The sequence below is a fragment of the Drosophila gunungcola genome (genome assembly GCF_025200985.1).
Source record: "Drosophila gunungcola strain Sukarami chromosome 2R unlocalized genomic scaffold, Dgunungcola_SK_2 000004F, whole genome shotgun sequence".
Lineage (NCBI taxonomy): Eukaryota > Metazoa > Arthropoda > Insecta > Diptera > Drosophilidae > Drosophila > Drosophila gunungcola.
The window spans coordinates 4,121,926-4,146,178 of record NW_026453167.1 but is presented as its reverse complement, the minus strand read 5'-3'; the positions used below and the strand labels follow the sequence as shown (position 1 = coordinate 4,146,178).

Genomic DNA, 24,253 nt, shown 5'->3' with positions numbered 1-24,253 from the left:
CGCTACCTGCGTAGAAGTACGGCTCGATGCATCGAAAACTACTCTCAACTTAGTTGAAGTACTTTGTGGCCGTAAAACGCATTGGTGCGGAATGAAATAGTGCGGAGTATTCGGAATTTTGTCATTGGTGGAAGACATGTGGCCCAGTGAAACATATTCCTCCATGAATTCAATATACATCTTCTTCAGCGAAGGGTCCTTTGACAATTTCCTTTCTAGCGACAAAAATCTACGTTTCGCAACTTCGTATGACGAACCAAGAGTATTTGGGTCAGATTTAAACGGCAAACGAACCGAAAATCTACCGGACGACAATCTTTGAGTATTTTTCTCAAAGTGTTGTTGACAGAGTTGTTGCTCAGGAGTATGGACTTTAGCCTTGGGCGGCAAGTCCTCCACAGACCAAAATTTCTGCAGGGTTGTGTCAATTGACTCCAACGCTTCCTCCTGGCAGCTGAGATGTACCATTTTTTCAGCGTTTTTATTATTTTCAGAGGCACATCTGCCTGACACTATCCAGCCGAGAACTGTCTTTTGTAGGATGGGGAATTCAGGCCCCTGCTTTATCTGGCCAATAGATAAAAGTTAAAGAATGTTTCAGCGCCGATAAGCATATATATTTTTTGGGGCTTGAAGAAGAATGGATCTGCCAACTGAATATTTTCAGGCACCCTCCACCCGCTGGTGTTCACCGCTTGATCCGGATGATAACCAGAAATATTTTTCATAATCCAAAAATCGGACGACAATTGGCTGTTCCCTATTCGCGACTTCACAATCGTGTGTATTTTTTTTGTGGCTTGGGCATTAGTTCCACCAATGCCTCGCAAGCTCATGCACACGTCCTCTCTTGTAATTTTGAGCCTCTGAGCGAGCTCGTCGGTTACAAAGTTTAATTGTGAACCAGAGTCGAGCAACGCTCGAGCTAATACAAACTCGCCGCTTTTTGTTTGGACGCTCACAACAGCAGTTGCAAGAATGACTCGATCCGATGCATTCGCATGCAAAACATGCGAAGTGGATGGAGACTCCTGCATGAGCGTGGGCTGAGAAGGAGGTGGCAACGCGAGATTTGTGTTTGGGGCATATATATGTAGCAAAGTGTGATGTGAGGAATTGCACACTCTACATCTGTTCGATTTGCATTTTTTGACCGTGTGACCCTTTCTTAAACAGTTAATGCATAAGGGTGCTCTTTTAGCGAAATCGAATCTTTGCTGAACTGTCAGGGCTGCGAAGGAAGCGCAGTTTCCAATCTGATGTTCAGCTGAGTTGCAATACATGCATTGAACAGAGTCGTTCCTGGCAGCGACAAACGAAAAACTCCTATTTCCATTCTTCTTAGGGTTAGATTGGGCCTGCTGAACAGTTTTGGGCTTGGAAGCCTCTTCTGCTACCATGTGTTGGTATCGCCTGTTGAGGGCCGCCTCACATTCGCTCCAAAGTGGAAGCGAAGTATAATCTAACTGTTCTTCCCATTTTCTTTTAGTTCCTGCATCGACCTTGCTCATTACCAGATGTATTAAAATGGCATTAGTAATGCGTCTATCATCCCCAATAGACAGCAAGGAGTCATACAAGGCTGTGACCGTGTCGATGAGGGTTCTCAAGGCTGTAGCTGAAGGCTGGGAAATTTTTTGCAAATTAAAAAGTGTCGATATGTTGTCAAAAAAAATAAGACAATCATTATCGTACACCCGCTTCAGGCTAGCAAGGGCTTTGGGATAATTTTCCGCAGTGACTTGGAAGGCCCTAACTGTTCCTAAAGCGTCTCCAGCTAAACACGAAATTAAATGATTGAATTTTTCAATATCGTGTAAAGTGTCATCTTTGTCAACGAAAGTTTCGAAAAGGCTTATAAAATTTTTAAATTCGGAGTGTTTTCCGCTAAAAGTTGGGAGTGCAACGCTCGGCAGACGGCATTGAGGCGGGCGATTTGCTGGCGGAGCGGATTTCTCGATATTATTTTGTTTGGACTTATTTAAAATTGAAATCAGCAATGACTTTGTCATTACGGCCCTCTCTTCCAACTCTTCGCGGTATACATCTTTTGTATCTTTCACTTCTATTTGGTTTTGCAAAAGTGAAGCGTTTTCAATGTGCGTATTTAGAATCTCTAATCGACACTCAAGCTCGACCGGATTTATAGATAATTTAGCTTCTTTTAAGTGGCGATAAGTTCGGTTAATACTTTTCATGCAAACATCTCGTTGATGTTTAAGCTCTTCGATATCCTTAGTTGCCATTGCGTTTATTTGTATTTATTTAGTTGGTATCGAAGAGGTTTTAAATATTTATTTTTATTAAATTATTTTTTTTTTTTTTTGTTAAATAATAAAATAAAATCAACGATCGCACACGGTGTAAGGGAGCTAAGTGCCGAGAGAATTACAGCGAAAAATCTAAATAGGGTTTTTATATTTTTTTTTATATAAACCCTGCGACAGTATATGCCGCACGCACGCACTGTAGGGGAGTTACCGCTCAAGCTCAAGCGTACCGACAAAACGAACAAACGTTTAGGCAGACCGAAAATTGCACTGCTGCAGCGATCGAGAACGAAAACGACAAAAGATAACTCGAAATAGCGGCAGCGGTGTCGGTGTGCGTGTGTATGTGTACGCGGCTAGCGGTTCTTCCTATGCAGATGCTAACGGAGAATGATACACTGACCGATAACTAAGGGCAACGAATATATAAGCCTGATGCCAAAATGCGCGCAAAATTATGAAAAGCGCGGAAAATTGGAAAAGCGCGGGAAAATTCTGAAAAGCGCGGGAAATGTTCGTACAAACTGCAGCGAAAGTTATTGCCGCTAATTTTCTGAGAGCTTCAATTTTTACAATTTGCACTTTTTTTTTTCCAGCTATTTTTATTTATACCCTAAATTGGTGCTCACTACGACGAAAGTTGGGGGAATTAAGTTCGCACTAATTGGGTCGACGACGAGTATTTTATTGCTTGTTCTTTGGCCAAAGCGATTCACATATGTATAATTCGAAATAGATTATGTTTATTGTAGAATTTTGGTTGTTAGTATGTATATGCAAATTTTTATTTCTTGGTTAGAATGCTCACTATCTACCGATTTTTACACGAATGCAAAAAGTTGAAAGATGGGCCAAAACACAATTGACAAAACGCCACAGATTAACTTTCAACTTTTGGCACTCTATACCTGGATGGCCGACTTGATAATTGCAACTTCCTTTTTGTCTTCCATTGGCGGCAGCAGCAAATTGAGCAATTAAAATTGCCGAAACGTCAGGCGCAACTTCAAGAACGGCAGAAAATTTCCAGCGACGAAATTATTGAATTTAATTTGTTGGCCGAACCGACACGAATAAATTGGTTGTTGTTGGTATTGTTTATAGTTTTCACCGACAAAAAAATTAAAACTCGCGAACTCTACTGCTGATCACGTCGGGGTCACCATGAAAAATTTAATACTATTTTGTATTAACAACGCGAAAACTTTGTGAACGCAGTAGTTCGAGACGATTTTAATTTGCGAACAATTGTGAAACTATGTCGAAAGCGCGACGAAAAGGAGTGGCTACGATGATGTTCGATGGATCACTAACAATTATATTTCAATAATTTCTCTTAGAACCTAACTTATGCTACGGTGGCGAGAGACGGGGCGAATTCGCAAGAGCGAACAGACGAAAGCTTTATTGGCTCCCGCTCTCGCCCTACAACTAGTGATTTAAATACAAGCGCTGAGTGCGCAAACAAGGACGTCTGTTAAAAGATATTAACAATACATGGTAATGACAGATTATAAAATTAATCGAAGGTTTGTTTATTTTATATTCTGTTGCTATTAAATTATAATAGGTAATTAAAAGTCTAATCTTCATATTGACAATTTCTTGCGATCTGGTATAAAAAGGGACAGTGCTCGCTTTCGACTTCAGTTTAAAAATATAATTCAACATGAAATTAGAGGTAAGGCAACTAATCTGTGAAAACAGAATCCCAAACTTAAAAATACTTAATAATTTATAGATTGTCCTATTTGCCTTATTGGGCGATGTATTGGCAAGACCTGGATACGACGGAGGTTATGTCGGACCCGCTGCCGTGCGAGTTCATGGAGAATACGGAGGCTCAGAGCCACGTATTCACGGACCGGGTGCTCGGATAAATCAGGAATATTACGGCGGACAAGAAGGACACGGACGCGTGCAGCCACGCATTTTTGGAAGATACGGCGAACCTGGTGTTCGGATCAGTCCGGGAGAACATTTCGACGGACATCGTGGACATCATTGACATCACGGACATAAAGGTCATGAAGGTCATAACGGACATGAAGGACATTACGAACAGCATGGAGGGCGCTACTAAATTGTCCACATTTAAACAGTAAATAAAGCAATCATATAAAAGAATTTTACAAAATTAAGGTCATCATCAGTTTATTTTTAATTTTAGATCAGAGAGCATGCAGAGAGATTTAAAGATTTTGATTGCCACTTTTAATTCAGGTTTCCCTTAACATCACAATGGTGGTAGTAACAATACAATTTGGGGAGCCGAATTAAGACGAATGCTTCCAGCGAAGGGAAGATATTTTTGCAGGAGGCCAAATGTTTCGTAACAAAAAAACAAGATTGTGTGTTAAATAAAAATTTGAAAATCTAACTGTATCGGCAGCTAAACATCAATATCAATATAAATATTATTTCGCAACTAGGATTGTTTGATTAAATTTCTTAATCTTAATTCTGATCAAAGATATTTACATTTTAATCGAGCTGTTAAATAAAAGTATAGTATATTTACTAAAGAAAACAACTTGTGGCGTTTTTATTAAAATAAAAAAAAATACATGTGGTGCTTTCTCTGTCTGTGACTCAATTGATTATTTTATTTAAAGATATTATTTAATTATATTATATTATTATATTATTTAAAGAATATAAATACCTTTGAAACAATGCGGTTATTCTCATAAAAAATAACAAGTTTTCCTAAAAAGTTACTCAAATCAAAACTTAATACAAAATAACTTTTCTGTTTTGGGCTTTAATAAATCCTACAAATTGACATAAAAATACTGGTGAGTAAGCTAATGGGTAAAAAATCATTCTTAATCTAAATTGGAATACATTACCCTTCATATTAATGGCTTACCTTGCTGTTTTTCTGGCCAGTCCTCATGATTTAACGGTCAGGGCGTATTTGGCGGACAAAATGGAATGAATGCGGATATGGTGGTTGACATAAAGGTTTTTGGTGTCATTAAATCGCAGATTTTTAAACGATATATAAAAAAGTCTTTGGAATAACAACAACAATTATGGTTTTACTAAAAAATACCCTCATATTTACATTAAGACTTTTTAATTTGGTTTTGAAAAGCTTTTTACTGAAATTTAAAACTAAAAAATGTTTCTTTCAAATGGTTTTTTGATTTTTGAAGGAACCTTCAAATATCTTATTTAAATAGTTGGAACGATTTTATGGACGTTTTAGAATCTAAAACATGTTCTAAGCCAAATCTAATTTTTTATAATCTTTTAAAATTTGTACGAATTAAAAGCGAAATGTAAAAACAATTGCTTTAATCTTGATTCTCTATGTGTTGGTCTGTTAACACCCTTCATGACGTTCAAATACCAAGGCGTCTTCTTATGAACATCATATTCATTACTCATCAATACAAAAATCCAAAAACTCTTTTTTAATTTGTTTTCCATTTTGAAACATTTTTAAGGTTTTTTAAGGAAATCAAGAGTGCTTTGGAGCAAAGATATGAAAAACAATTATACGAGAACACCAGGCCCGTTCTATATATTCATTTAAACCAAATCTTTTTAAGAAAACTATTATTTCCAACTTAAAGTTATTTTTTTTAATAGATATATAAAGTATAAATTGTTTTGTTCCTTATATTTGTACTTTATGGCTTTTTTGTTAGCATTGTGGCCAAGAAGGAACTTGAGGGTTCAACGGCGAACATCAAGGGCATAAAGAAACCTATGGTGGTGGTCTTAAAGGATCTTGTGTAGCATAATGATAATGGGAATATCCAACGGTTGCTATAAAGACTCTGAAAGACCTTTTTTTTAAACAATAAGAAGGGATCTGGAAAAGTATTTTGCTAACAGAACTTGTGACCAGCGAAGACAAACCACAACTTAGCATTAATTAAACCACTCTTTAATACTCTTTAATTTATTAGTCCGTACGCCTTGCCAAAATACGGCATTAACACCCACAACAAAAAAAAAAACAAAATTTAATTTGTTTGTTCTTTCATCTAACGTAGTTGCAAATCGTTTTCAGGCCAATGTCAAAGAATATCTTCATCAACTGAGGGAGGATTGTGAAACAATGGGAGATTTATTGCACGCCTTGTTTAACAAATCATACCCAGGTATGGCCAGGTACATTTACCCTCCAAATTATGGCCTGAATGTGGCATGTTTACTTTTCAAATTGAGCGCACAATACAAACCAAATGCGTTTGACACTAAAGTCAGGATGCCTCGGTCGGAGATAGTTCCGGGGTTTGGGAATCCAGGGCTCTTCCTTCGGCTCGGCGAATGCCCCATTGAGCACGGTGGCTGTAGGGATCGGGAAAATAATGACGGACCATAGACACACATTGAGGAAGGCACAGTTACTATTTCGTTATATTTTGAAGACTCAGTTTTAATCTAAATAGCAATCTATAGGTTTGTTCAATTGTTTGTTCGGTGTTTTCTTTTATTTTGTTTGTTGTTGTATATGGGCTTTAATTTGAATATTTATTTACAATTTATTTAAGACTCGTTACCCTCGTTCAAGTCAAATATAGTAACAGTTGCAATAAACAAGCTTTCAACTTATTGCTTACGTGTCTCATCAATATAATTTACAAGAAAAACTTACTTAAGGCTAATCTCCGTTGATGTTTAGCTTTATGTCTCTGTGCTTCACGCATTTATTTAATTTACTTTACGGATATTTACCGGCTCCGGCTGCTTAAATTGTTGATGCTTCGTTTATTTGTAGTTATGTGTATTTTTACTAGTGAGAATATTGGTTGGTTAATTGAGAGTATATATAATCACTATATATATCTGACTTCTATATACCATATTCAACATTTGTAATTTATGTACGTTCGTAATTACGAGTTGGGCTTTTACTATGCGCTTGCGGTTCGTTTGTTTTCTTTGTATAAATAAAATAGAATATTTTGCTTTTGCTTCGCTTCGAATAATACATGCCATATACATACATATAAGAAAATGCTCGATTACGATTCTCATAACTTATGGTTCGACGTTAACCAAATGAGGCCCTCGGACAGGCCATCGCCGGATGTGGCACATGATGGTTGTACATACCAATTGCGATCTCTTATTCTAGTTAAACCTAGTTTTTCCTGGATTTCATGGGGTTTCATTGCTGCAAGTCAAAAAGAAGATGCATTAGCAGCTTGAAATTGATCGCTGGAAAAGGCATTAGTTACCATCAGGCAGATCCTGTTTGTTAGCAAATATCAGTATGATGGCGTCGCGCATCTCTCTATCGTTAATTATCCTATGCAGCTCCGTGCGCGCCTCGTCTATCCGATCCCGATCCGCACAGTCCACGACGAAGATCAGACCCTGCGTACCCGTGTAATAGTGTCGCCAGAGCGGTCGAATCTTATCCTGTCCGCCCACGTCCCACACATTGAACTTGACATTCTTGTAAGTGACGGTTTCTACGTTAAAGCCCACAGTGGGTATCGTTGTAACTGATTGCCCGAGTTTCAGTTTGTACAGGATCGCTGTGGGTATTCAAAAACAAAATAAGTTAATAAGTCCATTTGGTTTATTTACGAAAATATAACGTGTTCGAATTCGATTTTGACCAAGCTAGTTTTTAATAGTAATTGCTTTGTTTCAGTTACCTATACTTTAGTTCCTAAGAGTCGATTCCAATTTTTCAGATCGATAATAAAGTAAGTCAGCCTTTTAAGAAGGTTAAAAGTGAAAGATTAGCCCTAACTGATACTTTATAAATATGGTAGGTACTTTGTTGACTACAAACAAAAATTTAATGTAAATCAGAAATAGATAAAGTATGGAAATATTTAATATTTATCCAGAGGCATTTTGAGATATGATTAATATTGAATGAATCAATTTTTAAACAATAAAATCTGACATATCAGAAATATTTTTAAAATTTTCCCTTATTAGTTTTACGATTTTTTTTTTTTTTGCTGTTTTTTTTTACTATACATCTGCATAGTAGAAATAAAAACGAAGAGATATTCCTTAATGTAAAAGATACATAACTGCAAAGTCTTAAGAAATTTGTGTTCATTCATTTACCTATCCTATCTATCCAAGTTGTTTCTAGAGTAAATATCTTACAAAAATAGGTCCAAAATCCAATTTCGAAAACCCTTTAGTTATGCTCACTTGTTTTTCCAGCCGCGTCCAGTCCGAGCATGAGAATTCGCATTTCTTTGTTGCCGAAAATTTTTGACAGTAGCTTTCCCATGGTGCTGATGTGTCATCCATTAAACCTTAGCCAATCTGAAAAATAAAAAAGGGAGTTGACAAGGGGTTTCGAATGAACATGGCATATCACCGACACGATGGTGGGGCGGGATTCAGGGCAGGGTCAGTGAATTTCCAGATAATAAAGCCATTGTAATACAGTTTGCCTCACTGGCAGTTAACATATCAATTTATGATATAAGAACGCCGACGCGCCAAGGCGCGTATATGATATGTACACATACGATATACAGACGTACAAACACAGGCCTTATAGAGGAGCTTATTCGACGGCGGAAGTTAAGAGCATTATTTTGCATAATAATTTCACTTACATTGTCAGCTCATTGCTAAAAAGCAACAAAAAAAAAAACGGGGAAGAGGCAGAATTTATCAGTGGAAGAGCTTCCACGCACACACACGCACACACACATACTCGTACACATACATAGTACAATTGGACAGATAAACACTATAGTGTCTCGTAAATTAAGGCAGAGTTATCTCAATTACGGACTTATCGCTGGCTCCACTAAATGGGTGGGTGGATTAGCCCCGTTCCGTCCCACCACCGAGCATATAAAGCCGGCTTGGGACCCACGATATCGGATGGTTTCTCAGATTCTACGGAATTTCGCTCGCTCTCTCGCGTGCCTACGTCACAAACACGCCCGTAACACACATGCACATCGCACACACATATATACACACCCAAGTCTCCTGACGACCGCCGTTACGCACCGCTTTCCAGCCCAATTCGTTCCACGCCGGCCTGAAATCCGTTAACATGTAGTGCCTAAGTGCGCGGGCCAGGCAAATAATGCATTTGCTAGCACACCACGGCCAAAAAACTATAACTAACAACAACAAATTTGCACTAATCTTCTTGTATTTATATACACATACACGATCTGCGGTTAGGAGATTACGAAACGCGCTTAAAAATGCCAAAAGCGCGATTGGAATATACCAAGAGCTGTCACTGGTCACTCAATTCGTTTGGTATTCACGGAATAAGTTTTTTAGTGTGGTTTTGTAAATAAAAAGCAGGTTGAGTTTGAAATGCAGACAAGGCTTAAAGATTTTTAAGGAGGAATTTTCAATTTTAATGCTTTTGAAACGTAAAATTTCGATTAACAGAAATAGTTTTGTTAATTGTTCACAAAGATTAATTAATTAACTAGTTAACTAAGCTAAGTTACGGAAAATAAATATTACACTTTAGAACGTGCTTTATTTTTCCTTTCTTTGAGAATTGAATTAATATATATTTTTGTATGAATATCATAATTTTTCCAATACCAATATAATAATAAAATATTAAATATTATATATAAAAACTAAATGATAAATAATCCAGTCTTAACGATATTTGGGGAAATGGTCATACAAATATTTTGGTATATTTACTTTCGCTAAGTATCAAAGGGCGGTCACACTGGTACCGATGACTGGAGTCGACTCGATTACATGTTATCGGAAAGCGGAGATTAGCCTATCGACGACCCAAACAAGTAAGTTCATTCATATCTTTAAAAGTTGTAATTTGATTCATATTTTACCTTCGAGGTTTAAACGGTAAAGTTTGGAAGTTATGGGCCATATTGCTATGACAATTTGTAATTCTAATCTGTATACTTTTTCTTTACAGGCTCTGGGTTCTTCGATTTTGAGTCTGTTCGCGATTTGTATTGTTTGATTTTTGAGCAATACTTACGACACTCTACGCTGCTGGCTTCGCACTGGGGAATTATGGAACTGAGTTAGTCGTCGTCCAGGTCAGACTCGGAAAACATGGCAGGCATTTGTCCCCGGGAGGCGGTTCGGGTGAAAGTGAAGGCAAGTGAAAGGAGGCCAGAAGGCGAGACAACAAAGGGCTGCTTTAATTGTGACATTCTAACAATCTCTTTCGAATCTCCTCCCACAGAAATGCGAGCCCACAGCACGGCCGGAGTGGCGCAAGTTCTCCGTGGATCCGCAGATCACCACGCTGGAGGTCCTCTACTCCCTGCTCGCCAAGGCCTTCGACGTCAAGTCGGACTTCTCCATCAAGTATAAGGCCTTCGATCCGGCGGGCAATGAGATCTACCTGGCCGTGCGCTCCGACTGGGATCTGGATGCCGCCTTCCTGCGCATCCACAACATATCCATTCAGACCGCCTCGGAGCCCTGCCTCATCCTGCAGATCGATGTGAAGCCTTTCACCGTGGTCAGGGAATGCGAGACGGAGGCGTCGCCAGGCCGAACCTCAACGGGAGCACCAACGCCGGCCACTCCTGCTCCTCCTGCGCCCGCCCGCGAGCTGATGTCACCCCTGCAGACCTTGGGAGTCTCCCAGAAGTATGTGCAGCATATGCAGACCAAACTGGGCAGCTCCATCTTGAACCAGATGGAGAAGACCTTCTCGATTGTGCAGAAAGCCTTCAACCTTTCGGATGAGCACATGGCAAACTTGCCGCCACGACCGCCCATGTGCGACAGCGAGTTCCGGCTGTTCCTGGACGCTCTGGGACAGATCCAGCGCAAGGATGAGCTGCACCGGGTCATCTTCCTGGGCGGCATTGAACCCAGCCTGCGGCGCGTGGTGTGGAAGCACTTGCTCAACGTTTATCCCGGTGGAAGCAACGGCCTGGCCTTAGATGGCCACCAGCGGATGGAGTTTATGCGACGGAAGTCCGAGCAGTACTGCCGACTGCGGGACACCTGGAAGGCGGCCGTGAAGCGAGGCAGTGCGGCCGGGGAGCTGGCCTACGTGACCAGCATGGTGAAGAAGGATGTGCTGCGCACGGACCGCCTGCATCCGTTCTACGCGGGCAGCGACGACAATCAGAATATCGCGGCGCTCTTCAATATCTTGACCACATATGCTCTGAACCATCCCACGGTGTCGTACTGCCAGGGCATGTCGGACATTGCCTCGCCACTGCTGGTCACCATGAACGACGAGGCGCAGGCCTACATCTGCTTCTGTGCCATAATGGCACGCGTTCGCGGGAACTTCATGCTGGACGGGATTGCGATGACGCAGAAGTTCGCACATCTGACGGAGGCGCTGAGCTTCTACGATCCGGAGTTCTGGGAGTACCTAAAGTCGCAGCAGGCGGACGACTTGCTCTTCTGCTACCGCTGGCTGCTGCTGGAGCTGAAGCGCGAGTTTCCCTTCGAAGATGCCCTGCGCATGCTGGAGGTGCAGTGGAGTTCACTGCGCTACGGAAGTGGCGGGGAGCAGGAGCTGCCGCTTTTCGAAAAGGTTAGTTTGTGAGTTGTTACCTAAATTGTACGTCATTAATAATACATATCTTTCAGGAGTTTGTACCCATTACGGACTGTTCAATGCCCAATAGTGCCAGCACCTTTTCCAGTTCGTACAGCGCCACGCCGACCAGCCCATCCTATCTGCTGACCAAGCCTCGCGAGAATCCCTACACTAAAGTCTGCGCCCTGCGCCGCCAGAGCTCCTCGGCGTCGCTGAGCTCACTTAGCTCATCGCTGGGCACGAGCCATGCCCTGGACAACACGAAGCGGCTGAACCACAGCCTCGACGACAATATGTCGCGCCATGCGACCGCCGCTGCTCGCCGGCAGAGACGCACCTCGTCCAAGGTTCATCAGAGTCTGGACGAGTCCAAGATGCTGGCGCTGATCGAGGGCGCCATGGAGAACACAAAGTTTGCACAAGACTTGTCCGCCGGCGAGGAAAGCGAAGATGATGATGTATTCGATAGGAAGGACTCTCCCAGCTTTTTAGAAACCAATCCCTTTAAGGATGATGCCCAGCGAGCACCAGAGAAAATGAGTGAAGCCACACCTCCAGTCTCGCCAGGTCGGGCCTTTCTCTGCAGTTCGTCTTCTTCCAACTTCGACGAGGATCTCCTTGAGCGCAAGGCGAAGCTGCAGCACAAAAACATTCTGGCCGTGAGTAACATCATTGCCAAGCAGCTGGCCACGAATGCCAGCCAAGTGAGCGAGAGTGTGAAACGGGTGAGCAACTCCAGTGGCGGTCACTTCAAAGATCTCAAGGAAAAACTGGCGGCAACCAGCCGCATCGGGCTATCCTTTGACGGGGAAGGGGGGGAGGACGATGCCGAACGAAAGATGCCGCCAAAGCTTGTGAAGAACTTCAACGAATTCCTCAACTTCGCCACAATCAACAAGAATCGTATTTCCGATCGTTTTGCCACTCAGCCGCAACAGGCGACGGCTGCGACTGCGGTCACCAAACCGGTGGTGCAGCTAACGAAGGGTGGACTGGGCAGTTCCTTGGACGAATCCGATTCCTCCTCGCTGCCGGAGACCAGCTGGAGCGCGTCCACGGCCGCCACGGCCATACATCAGGCGCAGGAGCTGAGCAGCTACAACCTGCAGCTAGATCTCGAGAGCAATCACCAGTGCGATCCCGACGATTCAAATACGCCGGATCAGGATCAAGACCCCGACCAGGAGTACTATCCCATGACGACGGCCATAACGCGTGAGCTGCGTCTCGAGGCGGAAAATCTGGATCGTCAGGTGTTCGGACTGCCCTTTACGGAGGGCGGCGAGAAGCGGGACGATATCGAGTACGAGAAGTTGGACAAGGACGCACTGGACCTGGTGGAGGACCTGAAGGAGAACGAGATCATCACCTGTCCGGATGTCAGTGAGCTGCACATGCGACGTCGTCAGCGACTGGCGGCCAAGAGCAATAGCGTCCAGCAGAACGAGTCGCATGCCTTTAATCCTTTCATCGACGAAAGCTCTCTTCTCCTGGACGGGCACAATCCATTGGGCATGCGCAACAGCAGCAGTCTGCCCGAGGTGATCCTGCCCATCTCCACGGAGCCCAATCTGGTGGAGGTATCGCCTCTGGTGGAGATCGCCACGAATGCGGACGATGAGAGCGCCTACACGCGATCCCCGCAGCGTTCGGCCCATCTGAATGGAGTCAGTGGACTGAACGCCACGGCGGCTGCACTACCTCCGCCCTCGGAATTCGGCGGAGGCAATGCCTTCCTCATGTTCCTGTGCCTCACCCTGCTGCTGCAGCACCGCAACACGATCATGAAGGCCGGCATGGACTACAACGAGATTGCGATGCACTTCGACAAAATGGTAAGGAAACACGATGTCACCAGGGTGCTGAATCAGGCCAGGCGCATGTTCGTGGATTACCTCAAGGCGCAGAGCAGCCCACAGCGCCAGCGATCGCCCAATGGGTCTGTGTCCACTGGATCCACGGCCGCCCACTTGACTGCTTCAATGCCGGCGTAAGGTGATGATAATCCTGCCCAGCTCCTGTCAGACTTTAGTATTTCCACAGTTTAGTAAACCAACCTCTTGAGTATCAATCTCTTTGCTAGATTTCAAAAAGGTTTTTCAACATTTACGAATCAGTCTTCTGAAATGGAACTGTTTTGTTTAATCCAATCACCATTTCATTATCTAATGGTCCCTTTATGATTTCAATTATCCTCTTCACTTGTTCCTTCTAAGTGTTTGTTTATTTATACTTTTCCTATCGCACTCATTGAAATATTTAAACTTTAAGAACTTAGTGGAAGCTTGGAGTGGAGTATTCCTGCTCAAGGTGGAGGCAAAATCAAAGGCACTTGTTTGTTACAACCCCTCAATGTGAAACCAATGTCTTCTTTCTTTAAACGTAAACGGATTTTGTACTTTCTTATTTTAAACTAAGCCATTATTTATATTTATTCATATATGTATTTGCACCTTTGCCAAATGATCAAATGCGAAATGTAATTGGTTAAAAATCGCTTTATTTTACTAGTCTGCTAAAGCATTCCATGCTCTTGTAAAGATTATTTTAGACTTGAATACGCAGCTAATATTAATTTATGCAATCAAATTGGCGGAGAACCTATAACCCAACTAACCATGATCTTATTATCTCTAAACGTTCTTGTATCTTATAAAATCTCTTAACCTACTCGGAAAACAAAGTAATTTTGTAAATTAAATTTGAAACCAAATGGTAACAGTTAACGCCTATGCTATGTAAAGTTACGAAAACCAACTTTTAAACAATCGATTAATAAACGAATTCGAAACAATGATTACAAAATACACAATTTATTGGAATCAAAATAAGTTTCAAGTACAAACAAAAATAGGAAATCACTTCAAACGAAACAAGTTTACAAACAGAAATCAGAAGTTATACTTTTTCTTCAGTCGCTCGCGTATGAGCACACCCTTGATCAATTTCTTCCAGTTGCCGTAGACGCGGGTCTCGTACTTCTCCTGCTCCTTGCGCACCTGCTCCTGCTGATCCTCCTCCCAGGCGGCCGTGACCACCTCGCGGAACTCCTCGCAGACGATGAAGCCATCGTACATGGGATGGCAGGCGCCCTGATGGAAATCGAAACCAATCACTGCATTGGCACAATCAATGTTAAGCTTCTTGCAAACTCTCATCAAACCAGGCACTGAAATGGAGTATGAAAAATGGATTATGTTGGATTGTAAATCTATTATGATGCTTACGCCTCAAATGCACAGTCTTTTTGGGCAGCATGCAGGCCTTGAAAAGCTCGACATTGCCGTAGGCATTGCGTGGCACAAGTCCATTCTCGGCTGTGGGTGGCTCGTAGTCCTGCGTCTGCCAGTAGCCAAAGATCTCCAGGGGCTGGTCCTTGATGACGGTGCGTGTGTTCTGAAAGACATTAAAAAAACAATCCAATGTAGTCCCCTGTTTAGAAGGGAACACTTTACTTACCCTGTCATACTTAGGGCGCGCCTTGACCACCTTGTAGGGTTGCTCGCCCAGCTTCACAACGCGCGCACTCTTGAGCCAGATGTCCCGCGAGTGCAGGAGATGCACACAGTCCCTGGCGTACACCGGTTCGCCGCGGATGAAGCCCAGAGTGGGCGCATCCGGTGGATACAGGCCCTGGAACTTGAGCAGGTGCCGCTCCAGCACATAAAGCGGATGGTCCTTGAAATCGCCAATGGACGTCGGCAGTGGTTTGTTGGCGTGAATGCGGCGCAGCTGGTCATCCTCTGTGATGTCGCGCTTGGTGCGACGCCCCAGATAGGGGGCGATGGTTTCATCCAACCAGGCTTTCTCCACACGCGCCTTGCGAACAGTGGTGCTCCAGCTGGCGCAGTAGCGGGCAGTCACATCCTTGAGCGTTTGATCGTCCTGGAAGGCAAATACATAGGCCAATCCTGGCGTGGCATTTTTCTGCAAGGCAAAGAAGGGGTCATTATACGTAGGGTTTTATATAAATGTGGTATGAACTCACCCTTATGGTGTCCACGCAGTGTAGTTTGCCCTTGAACAGATCTATGCAGATCCACTGCTCCTCCACCTCGGACCACAGCTCCACCCACATGTCGGAGGCATCTGTTCGACGCTTGGCCCTCGAGCCGCCCTCATCGTCGGTGGACATCACGCGGCGATCCTTGCGCAGGTTTTGCACTGCTTTGGGCAGCACAGGAGCCTTCTTCACCGGCTTGGCCGGTTCGAATACCTCGTCCGAGTCCTGTGACCTTTGCAGCTTTTCCAACCTTATGCGCTTCTTGGGCAGTGGCGCATCATCGCCGCCATCCAACTGGGGAATGCCCAACGTACTGGGCTTCTGGCCTCGTCTTCGCAGCTGTCGAACAGGCACAGCTTCGGATAGAAAGCTGGGCGAGATTCGTGCCTTGGTGTCTGGGCTCTTTTGGTTCCTTTGCGGCGGTACTGGTGCCGGATTTGGAGGTGCAGCAGTTTTGGCGCCAAGAAAACTCGGCGAGATGAGTACTTTTGGGGACTTGCTGCGTGATCGGGTTTCCTGGGTTCTGCGCTGCTTCTCCACCGGATTGGCGTTCTCCGTGTCACTGTGCTTGGCATTCAGTTGCTTCACCTTGGACAGCACCAGTTTGGGCAAGACGGGAGATCCAACAAGCGGCTGTTTCTCCACCGTTGTGGCTTTCACTGCGGCTCTGCGTGTTCGTCCTGCAACCGGGGAGAAGGTAGCCACAGGAGCCGTCCTGGGTTTCTTGCCATCTCCTGCTTCAGCAGCGGCTTGAGTGGTGACCCTCTTCAGCAGAGCCGATTGGGGTTTTACTTTGTTTTGTGTTGGGGAAACAGCAAGAGCCGCCTTCGAGGTACTTGGTTTGTCCTCAAAAGAAGTGTCCGATGTGCTGGAGCTATGGGATGTTTGATGTTTGGATTTTTCAACCAGCTTTGAGGCGAGACTTGGTTTTGCAACCTTCTTATCCTCTTTTTTTGATGAATTTGAGGATTTGGAACTTGTAGAGGTAGTTGGTTTTTCCTCAAAAGAAGTATCAGATTTACTGGAACTATGATAGTCTTTTTGTTTGGATTTTTCAACCAATTTTGTTGCAAGACTGGGTTTGAAATCTGTTTTAACCTCTTTGGCTTTACTTGATTTAGCAATTTGTGATTCTTTCTTAATAGATTTGGAGGTTGAAGATGAAGAATTGGCAGGTTTGGGGGCCTCCTTCTTTGTACTTTTATCACTGCTCTTATTTTCAGCCTCTTTGGAAGCAGTGGCTTTAGGTTTAGTTGCCTTCTTATGTTTTTTGGGCTCCTCATCCTCAGTCTCCTCTTCGGTCTCCACCGTCTGACTTTTGTTCTTCTCCTCCTGCTTTAGTTTAATGGGAATCAAATCACTGGCCCCCGGACGCAGCGGAATTGGCTGGAGATTAACGATCAGGCGACAGTTCATGCCCATTCCCCGCGCAAGGACAATGAATATGAAGATCATATCCTGCTTGCAGCGGGCTTCCTTGCGTTTGATCTGCGCCAGCAAGGCATCCAAAATATCCTTCTTGGTGGCACTCGATTGCTCGGAATATAGACTGGGACTTAGCAGCTTGATGGCCGTCTTGAACCAGGTGACAAAAGACTGCATATACTTCAGTTCGGTGCCCCGTTCCGTGGGATAGGCATTCCGACTGGGCAGTAGTTTGAGGGCAGCTTGCATCAGGGCATCCGATTCGCCCAGCAATCGATTGTACTTCAAACTGCGAGCTATCTGACACATCAGGCTAACTTTGTGCAGCAGCAGCTGGCGTTCCTTGATGTCCCGATTGAGGCGACGCTTTAAAGCCATCTCCAGCTCGAGCTGGGTCTTCTGTTCCCTGGTGGGTCGTAGTCCCTGGAGGCCCACGTGGATCTCAAGGTCGCCGGATACGTTCGGCGTGACGGCCTCCTCGTCGTCGTAGGAAAGTTCTGCATCTGGAAAGGGAATTGGAAGCGGGGTGATGATGTGGCACTGAACTGAATGAGAAACAGTGATGGGAACTGTTAGGTTTTCCTCTAGAAGGTTATATAGTTTAAAATATACAAAAGGTAAGATGATAATTTCAACTCAATACTATAGGTTTTTAAATAGTTTCCAATAAATATAAATTTAAATGCGAATTTATTAGATTTCTTATTAAAAGTGCAACGCAAGTTTTAACAATAATGTTTAATATTTTCAGAAAACTAAAGAAATATTTTAAGATACTAAGACACTTCCCATCACTGATGAAAATGCGGGAGGATTGGGCAGGGAGGGCAGATGTGAAACACCCAGACAGAGAGCTTGGAGTCCTTTCAACATTTTGCATTTATTTATTTATATCATTTAAAGTGCATTTTAAATTTCAATTATCGAGTTAATTACAATCAACATTCACTAAATTGCGCTAAAATTACGAGTTTCATTTGATTTATTGCATCGTTTATTTGAGTATATCATTAGTTAATTAGATGTCATACTCTGCATGCAGATTTTTTTTATGTTAAGTGAATACAATTTCGCTAAAGTAAATTCGTTAAACATCAGTTCTAATTCGTTAGCTACTTGTTAATTTCTGTGAAACACTTGCAATTGCCATAAAGTAAGTACACAAATAGTTGACTTGGCCATTTGACTAGCTATTCAAAATTATTATTTATTTTACTGGTTTTGCGTTTAAAATCTTCTTGTATTCCGTCGTTTTGATTTGGTTAACTGGAGTCTTTTGGACTTTTTCCTGTTTCGCGTGGCAAACCGAAATTGAAAACTCACCAAAAATATTAAAATAAATGCATTTTCTGAGAAAAGTATCGTTGATTAACAGATTATTTCGATAGGTGCTCGTGTGCAGACATTTAAACCACGTTTAAAATTCGATAAACATACAGTTTATGCTTTAGACTTGTCATCCATTTAACACGCAGATTGAGCTTAAGCTAGTGCAAAAACGTTCAGAAATGTTTTTAGTTGATTTGATTTGTTTGACATTTAAAAAGAAACTTTGATTTGATTTTAACAAGCTTTTATGATAGTTTTTCCATTTGATCTTTTCTATAGATTTAAGTTGTTTTTATTTTCCGCGGACAACTGGGATTTGAGTTTGTTTGGTTTTTGGCATCTCCTTAATGAGGGCATGCATCAACGGACTCATGGCCTGGTTAAGTGGGTATAAATAGGTTAGTAAGCCAAGTTTCTGGATAAAGCGTTCTCAGCAAGAGCCATCTCATACGCTAGTTCCTCAGTCTAATCGACTAACAATATGTTACAGTAAATAGGTATTTCGTAGATACATGGCCATTATTTTGACGCGGCTCTTCCAAATGTACATTCATGCATACAGTTGCGGTCGAAGTAAGGGCTTTACAATATCGAGTTTTGATACAAAACAAGAGAATATGAATTCGGAATACATTAAACAATGTTCATTTGAATAGATAAATCAATTATAAAGTGGTTTCTATCTCTATCTCTAAATAATTGGGACTAATATGTTAAATCATGCTCTTGTTTCGACCGCAACTGCACGGATAAGTTAATGATTTCTATCTTCACATTGACAAATAAACTTAGTACAAACAAAACTACACAGTCTCATACAGAGCAATTTGGAAGCTTTTTTTTGTTTATCAGATACCAGAAATGCCAGCGCCACAACCACAACTTTTGGTAAGCATGCTGTACTGCCTCCTGCCATCTTCGTGGAGCCAAACTACTTGCATTTTCGCCTACCTGCCACTTCCTCAAAATCGGAATCATCGGTGTCGCCGGCAGTGGCGACCACTGTGGACACGGGTCGCGTCTTGGTGTGGCGCTTGATCCGCGTCGACTTGGTCTTGCTCAGGCGCGACGGTTCATCCAGGGTCGGTGGTGCAGCAGCAACTGGTGGTGCTACTCCTCCTCCTCTCCCTCCAGCGCCCGCCTTCTTCCGCTGATTACCCTCCCGTTCCTCCAACTCCACGCTCTGGTAGTTCTGGTTCTCGCCCAATGCAAGCAGCGCATTGACATCCATGGTGGCAGCCTGGCTCCTCTGCGGAGTGGCCGTGGCATTCCGCTTGCTCAGTGCATCCCGTGTGCGCTCCAAGCTGTTCGCGTTCTCCAGGAGACCGCGAAAGTCGAAGGCATTGCCTGCTTTATCCTCGAAGCTGCTCTCGTTGTTGTCCTCCGAACCGGAGCCGGAGTCCGAGAGATTCGTGATGCCCGCATTGCAATCGAAATGGGGCGCCGGCGACTTCTCCTTCTCCTTCTGGCCGCCGGCAAAGAAGGTGGAGTGCAGATCGAGTTCGGCGGGATTCACCAGGTAGTCCTCCACACTGGATTCGCTGCTGGAATCAGCAGGATCGTGCTGATCCCGTGCACCGCTTTCATTGGGCGTTCTGGCGTTTTTTGAACCCGAAGCCCGGGGCGAGTTCTCCTGCAGCTGCTGCTGCTGCTGAGATGGTGAAGTGGGAAATGTCTTGGGTGGCGGTCGGTACTTGTTGTACAGCTTGGAGCGCAGTGACTGGCCACTGGGCTTGCGTTTCTTCACGGAGGAGCCCTTGATGCCGCTGGGCGGCTTTTGTTCGCTGCTGGGCGATTGGGTTAGCAAGTAAGTAAAGGCTAGCAGAGGATCCTGACCACAATACTCACCCCTTTTTGCCCGCTACGGCCGAGGAGCGTCCACTGGAACCAGCGGCTCCTCCCTCCGCCTGCAGATCATCGAAGTCGCTGTCGTCGTCGTCCGACGACTCCCCCTTGGCGTCCTCCAACTTCCACTCGTCCTCGCTCGCCGAGAATCCTTCGGACACGGAATCCTCCTCCTCGTCGGACATCTTCCTTTGCTTTTGGGGGCGCTTTACATTTATGTATCGCGAGGCGTGCCACTTAGTTATTGATTTTTACTGCGCAGTTTTTTGGGGCACGCGTTACACAAGACTATCCTTTGTGCCTTTAACTCCTGTTTAGTGGGTTAGGTTGTGAGTTTAACTGATAAATTTGCCCCTGTTTGAGCTTGGACGATTTAAATGAATTGCGAAATTCACATTTTCGCGCTTGGGTAGAAAAACAGGCAAAAAGCAGAGGCCGAGAACAGCGCGTCAATGCCCAGTGTTGGAAATTGTCCAGATTCCAATGGGAATACATTTTGAATCGTGTTCCCACTTTGGATATCTTCCAACGGTTTCATGGCGTTTATATCTAAATAATTCAATTTAAGCCTATTTTCTAAAAAATAACATTATTAAAAATAATAAGTTGTTTTCAGCAAGAAAACATTATAAAACAAGATATTATGAACAAACAACAACAACCACATTATTTATATGGAAGATCTTAAAATTAACAAATGTATATTAATAATAATAAATATATATATTAAATTTTAAAATAAATGTTCTGAACATTACATTAAATGAAAACAACTTGAAATTAATTAAAACTAAATTTAAAAGTAAACGACAAAAATATCTTACCGCAATTTTTCAGGTCTATCTATTTATGGGAACAGTCATCGCTAATCGATTTACTTGGGCACTTGACAACACTACCAGAGTACATCTGTTAATTGTTTATTTACAAAATTAATTGAAAATAATAGGAATGATGAATTCCTCCGGTGAACTGCATCCAAATTGGCTGGCTCTGACCACTCTGCCCCTGCAACTCAAGCGGTTTGTCCGAGCAGGGGACCCAGAATTTGTTCCCGAATCCCCTGTTCAAATCAAACACAAAATTGATGGCTTAAATGGATTGGAGGCCCAGGAGTTCTACAAGGAGGTGCTGGATGCACCTACCACCTCCCAAGTTTCAGTTCCTCGTCCTAGTACAAGAAAAGAAGCAAGCAGAGTCCCAAGGAAACCACAACTACCTTTTGATAGGAGCAAGTTCTTTCGTTTGGCCACCAGCAACAAAGTGGAGGAGTTATCCCAAATAGCAATCTCCGAAGACGAGCTTAACTCCCGGGATTCTTTTGGTTGGACCGCCTTGATGATGGCTGCCTGCGAAGGAGCCACCGAAGCAGTAGCCTGGCTTCTCCAGAGAGAAGTCCATGTGGAAATTGCTGACAAATCTGGGAACACAGCTCTAAAGCTGGCCCAGCGAAAAGGGCACTTGGAAATAGTACAACTATTGGAAACTCTACCCATTTCCGGCGAAACCAGTGGTGATGAGGAATCAATGGATATCAACAGCCCCTTTTACTGCGAAATCTGCAAACGGGATTACAAGGAGACTCCCTGGCCAGTTCATCAAACCTCCACAGTGCATCAGTTCAATCTGAAGGCCCTGCCCGCCCATAAACTGCACAAGTTCAATATATCCGCTAAGAATCGGGGTCTCCAGTTGATGGTGAAGCAGGGCTGGGATCAGGAGCACGGCCTGGGGCCGAGTCAAAGCGGTCGATTGTATCCTGTTAAGACCGTTCTGCGCAAGCAACGCACAGGCTTGGGCATCGAACAGCAGCCGGCGAGGGTCACCCACTTTGGAGCCTTTGATTTAAACGCTGTTAGGAGAAGGGATCCCATAAATCAGCCGAAACGAACGCGAAGCGATATGCAGCGGGAAAAGGTGCGGGAATGGAAGCGGGAGAGGCATCTACGCAGGGAGTTAAGCTAAATTATTACATCTTGAAGATTAGAATTATACATTGTATATAGATGAAAATTATGTCGGCCTATCATTTATTTGTATTGTACATCAAGGACCAAATTATTTAATTCTAAGATTGAACACCAACAAAATGAAACTTAATTAATATGGGAGATTTTAAATTACGTTTTTCTTACAACGTTTATAAGAATAAGAATATATATAGAATAGGAATACCATAATGCTAGTTTTCAGCCTAACCACTTGCAGTGGAAAACCTCCTGACTATAAGATTAGGGATACATTAACATCTGTTTTTTAACTATTCTAAAAGAAAATTATCTGATTTATTAAAATGCTACCTAAGTTAGCAACAAAACATCTGTTTTTTTTTAAATCTTTAGAATGTGAATAGTAAAGTACTTATATAAAACTAAAAGATTGTTGTTTCTATTATATCAATTCTATGCAGTTGGCAAATTAACAAAAAGTTCGTTTAATCTCATTCCTAATAATACAAAACTAAACTTTTTCCAAGTAAAACAACTTAATTTTAAACTATAAGCTCAAAAAATATAATTAAACACTTGGTTGATCCTGAATCGGTGACCTTGGCTTGTCCAATCCTTTCCAGCTCCACCTACTGCCAACCTTTCTGTGTGCTTATGTTTAGGATGCGGATACTTGTTAAAAGGAGTGTGAGTTTTGGATAATACTGTTGCATGTGCTCTCTCTCCGGCACTTTCTCTCTCCATGACATCCTAAAGTCCTGACCCTGAGGCCGCGTTGACACGGTTTCCGCTTTGCGCCTGCGTCCTGCGGTTTCTTTGACCCCCACTTCGTTCTTTGGCCCCACTACGACGAACGGTATATAAGGAACTTCTCCGAAATCCTGCGCCCAGTCGTGTTCGGACTGCTGTACCGTTAGGTGGTTCCCGTTTTTTGTACCGTTAGCAAAAAGCGGCCGCGGAGTGCAATAAAAATAAGTTTGCAGTGCGTGTTTTAAAGTTGTACTCACACGCTCGGCAATTAAAAGTGGGAGTGCGGCGCCCCAAGGTCACCGCTAGCAGGCGTTCCACTTTTGGTAAACAGCTTAAGTGAATTATTAAAGTGTTTGGAAAAAACGGTTGGTCAACGGAAAAAGAATTTTAAATTCAAAATGTTTATTCCGAATTGCAAAGAGGTGGCAGCCCTGGCGCTGCCGATCATCAACACGAACAGCTGATTGGCCCCGCGTGTGTGTGTGTGCGAGAGAGTGTTTTGCCGCAATTTGTTGTTGGTGCTCCAACGTGTGCGGTTCGCTGCGCGCATTTAAATAATTTTTAAAATAATTAACAAATATGCCGACGTCTTGCTGCTAAACCGTTATCGTGTGCTGTGCCAGTGCTTTTTTTGTGATATTCGTGTGTGTAGTGTCCCGTTACTTTAACCGCTGTCCAAAAAACGCGCAATTGCAAAATACGCAAAGCTGGCAAGAATTACACTTACATATTTCTGAATAATTAAACTAAATACGCGGCCATGTGATTGCACCGTGGGTGATAACAAACAAAACGTTAACTAAGTCCTCGGAATAACTCAGTTTTCTCCCACGGGCTCTGCATAAAACAATATTATTTAATATACGCTCAGATGTTCTTGGGCTTTATGGTTTATTTTCGTAGCATTTATTTCGGTGATTTGTTTGGTTTGCATTGAACATGTACATATCGTTCTGCTCTCTTCGCACGCTTCTCTCTCTTTGCGTTTTGCCCTCTCGCGCTCGGATCGTCATTGCCAGCCTCCCCCTTTTTTTCCAATCCCCACCCCTTCCCCCTCCGATCAGGGCCCTCTCCATGAACTTGCTTGTTTTTGTAAAATTATCCAGTGGCGGATCAGGAAGGGGTCAAGCGTTCCCTTGAAAGTAAACAGAAGTAAGACACAAAAGTCGAATAAAAAAATAACCTAGTTTTCCCTTTCAAA

At 43.2% G+C, this 24,253-nt stretch overlaps 4 protein-coding genes across 11 annotated transcripts; 2 read left to right on the top strand and 2 right to left on the bottom strand.

Annotated features, from left to right (window-relative positions):
• Positions 1–6,619: 6,619 nt before the first annotated feature.
• On the bottom strand, positions 6,620–9,440 carry LOC128254330 (ADP-ribosylation factor 6). 6 transcript variants are annotated; one of them, XM_052983359.1, is made up of 5 exons: positions 9,207–9,440; positions 8,415–8,531; positions 7,472–7,774; positions 7,238–7,407; positions 6,620–7,170 (listed from the first exon to the last, which is right to left on the bottom strand). In XM_052983359.1, exons 2-4 carry the CDS (start codon positions 8,494–8,496, stop codon positions 7,265–7,267), a joined length of 528 nt encoding a protein of 175 aa, XP_052839319.1. In that variant the 5' UTR covers positions 8,497–8,531; positions 9,207–9,440; the 3' UTR covers positions 6,620–7,170; positions 7,238–7,264. The 6 variants fall into 6 exon arrangements, with proteins under 6 accessions (XP_052839319.1, XP_052839317.1, XP_052839318.1 ...); XM_052983357.1 differs by having other exon boundaries at positions 6,620–7,407; XM_052983358.1 differs by having other exon boundaries at positions 6,620–7,407; positions 9,237–9,440.
• Positions 9,441–9,912: 472 nt separating this feature from the next.
• Positions 9,913–14,563, top strand: LOC128254329 (uncharacterized). Of its 2 annotated transcripts, none has more exons than XM_052983355.1 (4): positions 9,913–10,009; positions 10,147–10,334; positions 10,423–11,745; positions 11,802–14,563. In XM_052983355.1, the coding sequence occupies exons 2-4, from the start codon at positions 10,290–10,292 to the stop codon at positions 13,743–13,745; spliced, it is 3,312 nt and encodes a 1,103-aa protein (XP_052839315.1). In that variant the 5' UTR covers positions 9,913–10,009; positions 10,147–10,289; the 3' UTR covers positions 13,746–14,563. The 2 variants fall into 2 exon arrangements, with proteins under 2 accessions (XP_052839315.1, XP_052839316.1); XM_052983356.1 differs by having other exon boundaries at positions 9,993–10,073.
• Positions 14,545–20,822, bottom strand: LOC128254328 (DNA repair protein complementing XP-C cells homolog). 2 transcript variants are annotated; one of them, XM_052983353.1, is made up of 6 exons: positions 20,357–20,822; positions 19,460–20,295; positions 15,740–17,682; positions 15,211–15,678; positions 14,979–15,147; positions 14,545–14,920 (listed from the first exon to the last, which is right to left on the bottom strand). In XM_052983353.1, the coding sequence occupies exons 1-6, from the start codon at positions 20,536–20,538 to the stop codon at positions 14,643–14,645; spliced, it is 3,876 nt and encodes a 1,291-aa protein (XP_052839313.1). In that variant the 5' UTR covers positions 20,539–20,822; the 3' UTR covers positions 14,545–14,642. The 2 variants fall into 2 exon arrangements, with proteins under 2 accessions (XP_052839313.1, XP_052839314.1); XM_052983354.1 differs by having other exon boundaries at positions 19,460–20,292.
• A 399-nt stretch (positions 20,823–21,221) lies between these two features.
• LOC128253762 (G patch domain and ankyrin repeat-containing protein 1 homolog) lies at positions 21,222–22,586 on the top strand. The gene has a single exon (XM_052982433.1). It carries the CDS (start codon positions 21,305–21,307, stop codon positions 22,316–22,318), a length of 1,014 nt encoding a protein of 337 aa, XP_052838393.1. The 5' UTR covers positions 21,222–21,304; the 3' UTR covers positions 22,319–22,586.
• Positions 22,587–24,253: the final 1,667 nt, after the last annotated feature.